Source organism: Aptenodytes forsteri, unplaced genomic scaffold (genome assembly GCF_000699145.1).
Source record: "Aptenodytes forsteri isolate BGI_AS27 unplaced genomic scaffold, ASM69914v1 Scaffold50, whole genome shotgun sequence".
NCBI lineage: Eukaryota > Metazoa > Chordata > Aves > Sphenisciformes > Spheniscidae > Aptenodytes > Aptenodytes forsteri.
In genome coordinates this window covers 743,766-746,434 of record NW_008795126.1, presented here as the reverse complement: position 1 = coordinate 746,434, position 2,669 = coordinate 743,766, and the positions used below count along the sequence as shown (strand labels likewise).

The window sequence follows — 2,669 nt, the reverse complement described above, 5'->3', positions numbered from 1 at the left end:
CTTTTTCCTTTCCCTTCCCTTTGCCTCTTTTTTTTTTTTTTTTTTCCCCTTCTCTTTTCCCCCCACCCCCGTTCCCTGCCTTGGATGGTTTTTAGGTGGAGTCGTTTGCACCAAAACCCAATAGCTGCTGCTTTTCTTGCTGCTTTATTTTTCTATTTTTTTTTTTTTTTTTTTAATGATACTGTTTCCACAGCAGGGGAAGAGAGAACTGATCCTGAACATACTCCCAGAGAATGAATAATCACAAGAAACTGGCTTAAGCAGCTCGCTGGATCTGGTGCATGATTTCGATTGAGTTTGATTTGATTTGATTTTTTTTATTTTTGATTTTTTCCCCAAGTCATCGTTCGCATTTTATTTTCTGCATTTCTTTTTTTTTTTTTTTTTTTTTTTTTTCACCTTTTGGGGGATTTGCAAACCGAATTACATGCATGTCCAGTGGGGGAAGGTTTAATTTTGACGATGGAGGGTCGTACTGTGGAGGCTGGGAGGACGGAAAGGCTCATGGCCACGGAATCTGTACCGGCCCGAAGGGTCAAGGTGAATATTCGGGCTCCTGGAGTCACGGCTTTGAGGTGCTGGGGGTCTACACTTGGCCCAGCGGCAACACTTACCAGGGCACCTGGGCGCAGGGCAAGCGCCATGGCATTGGCATGGAGAGCAAGGGGAAGTGGGTGTACAAAGGAGAGTGGACCCATGGATTTAAGGGACGGTACGGGGTCCGAGAATGCACTGGAAATGGGGCCAAGTACGAAGGCACCTGGAGCAATGGATTACAGGATGGCTACGGGACAGAGACCTACTCGGATGGAGGTAGGTGCTGCATTGATACCTTCCCTGCCGGGGCGGGCGGTGGTGTAGGGGTACAAGCCTCCGACCGGGGACCCCGGTTTTGGGCTGGAGCCTGTGAGTTTGCAACCTGCTAGCTTGGAGCGAGGGATGCTCATACCCCGCAGGAGATAAGGAACCAGCCCAGCACGGCATCAGCCCAGCCCTTTGCCACAGGTAGCCCCATATGTTCAGTGGGTCTCTGGGCGCCGGGTCCTCCCCCTCCTCGGCCAGGCTTTTTGGGGAGGGGAGCTGGCTGCGCTGGTGGGGGGACGCCCGGCTCTTGCCCGGGGGGGGGTTGGAGGATGGGGTGGGCCAAGCCGTTGGGAGACGACCCAAGTTGCACATGGGATTCGCAGTTCTGACTGCACCACTGGAACCTGTAGGATTTGCATCGAAGCAACCCGGGCCAGAGGGGAGGAGAGCGGGAGGAGGGGTCCAGGGCAAGATGGGTGCAGCTCTAGCGCTGCAAATGCTTCCAGCGAGGGGCTAGGGTCTTTGCAAGCCCTGCAGCCCCTCCAAACGCAGCCCCACGCTTAATAATACCAGGCAAAAGACAAGAGTCTTACATTCCTAGTTTATGGCTTAATGCTTAGCGTAGGGGCTCAGAGGGATCACCAAAGCTATTCTGTGCCGTCAACACGGCTTAACGAGATGTTGAGGGGAAACTAGGATTAAATGAAACCCAAGAAAACCCAATTGGAGCGATCAAAAAAAAAAAAAAAAATTGCTGACTAATAAAGCTTTAAGGCCGAACTAGGAGAAACAGCTGCTGTGCTTTAAGTGGCTGTATCATCCTCTCTCAGGTTTTGTGGCTACTTCCATCTAAACTGCCACCATAATACGAGGCAGGCCTACCTGCCGGCAGCCGGGGGCATTCGGCAGCTCTGCCCCGTTGTTTTGCTGGCAAATGTGTCCATCTAAAGCAGGCTTTTTTTTTTTTTTTTTGTAAGACATCATTTTTTTGCAGGACTGCTACGTTAAGGAAATTGCAGCGTTGATGAGCTCCATCGCAGCCTTCCTGAAAGGTGCTGCAAGACCTTTCTCTAGAAAACCCAGTTTGCTGCTTTGTGATTATACAGGGAGGCAAGATTAAACGTTACCTGCAGCCGCTCTTTTATGCTCTCAAAGGGAGAGGTGGAACGATCTCTTGATTTTTTAATGATAATTTTGTGCTGGTGGCTTTCTCCTAAAGGAAAATATAGCTGCAACCTTTTGTTTCAGCTGCCTGGAATTATGCTGGGGTCTGAGCTGGAATCTGCCGAGTGTGTGTTTGCAAGCCATCGATAAATCCCAGCAGTCCTTCAGCTGAGAATAAAGCTTGGTCAGAGAATAATCGCGGTCTCCCACGTTCAGAGCGGTCAGGAGGGGATGTGGGGGGGTTTCTGCGTGCTCCCGACGCGAGTGCCATCGCCCTGCTCCCCTCCTGGCACCCAGCCCCTGCCGGGGAGGTTTGCAGGAAGGCAGACAGAAGTCTCGACAAACTACAGGTCTCCGAGGGCTGGGTGTTGCAGGGCTGGCCCTGTCCCCGGGCACGCACGTGCCCCCACCCCGGCACGCTCCCCATCAACTGCAGCATGGCGGCTTTTTGGGAAACCTGGGGAGCATCTCCAAATTGGGGTGGCTTACCAGCAGTTTCACCGTTCCTGAGAACCTACCAGAAGCAAAAAGCTTTTTCTCCCATCTTGTCAGGCCAGCCCGGCTCCTCGGTGTTTGGGGACCAAAAGAGCTGTACTGCATGTTTGTCATTTTAGGAGGAGGTAAGAGGATCAGGAGGAGACAAGGGCAGGGTCTGTAGCACAATGCTCCCCCCCCCGCAGGGACTCAGCAAACCCTCCTAG

At 52.2% G+C, this 2,669-nt stretch overlaps 1 protein-coding gene across 3 annotated transcripts in view; it reads left to right on the top strand.

Annotated features, from left to right (window-relative positions):
• Nucleotides 1-359: 359 nt before the first annotated feature.
• The window catches only part of JPH3 (junctophilin 3), a 59,963-nt gene continuing 57,653 nt past the window's right edge, over nucleotides 360-2,669 (top strand). The window contains exons 1-3 of one of the 3 annotated variants that reach the window (XR_657479.2): nucleotides 361-813; nucleotides 1,799-1,965; nucleotides 2,053-2,130. Coding sequence is in view for 2 of the 3 variants with exons in the window: in XM_009277273.2 (XP_009275548.1) it covers nucleotides 432-813; nucleotides 2,053-2,078 (408 nt within the window). In the remaining variant the exon portion in view is untranslated. Of the gene's footprint in view, nucleotides 814-1,798; nucleotides 1,966-2,052; nucleotides 2,153-2,669 lie in introns of those variants that run through there. The other 2 variants (XM_009277273.2, XM_009277272.2) reach the window with 2 other exon arrangements.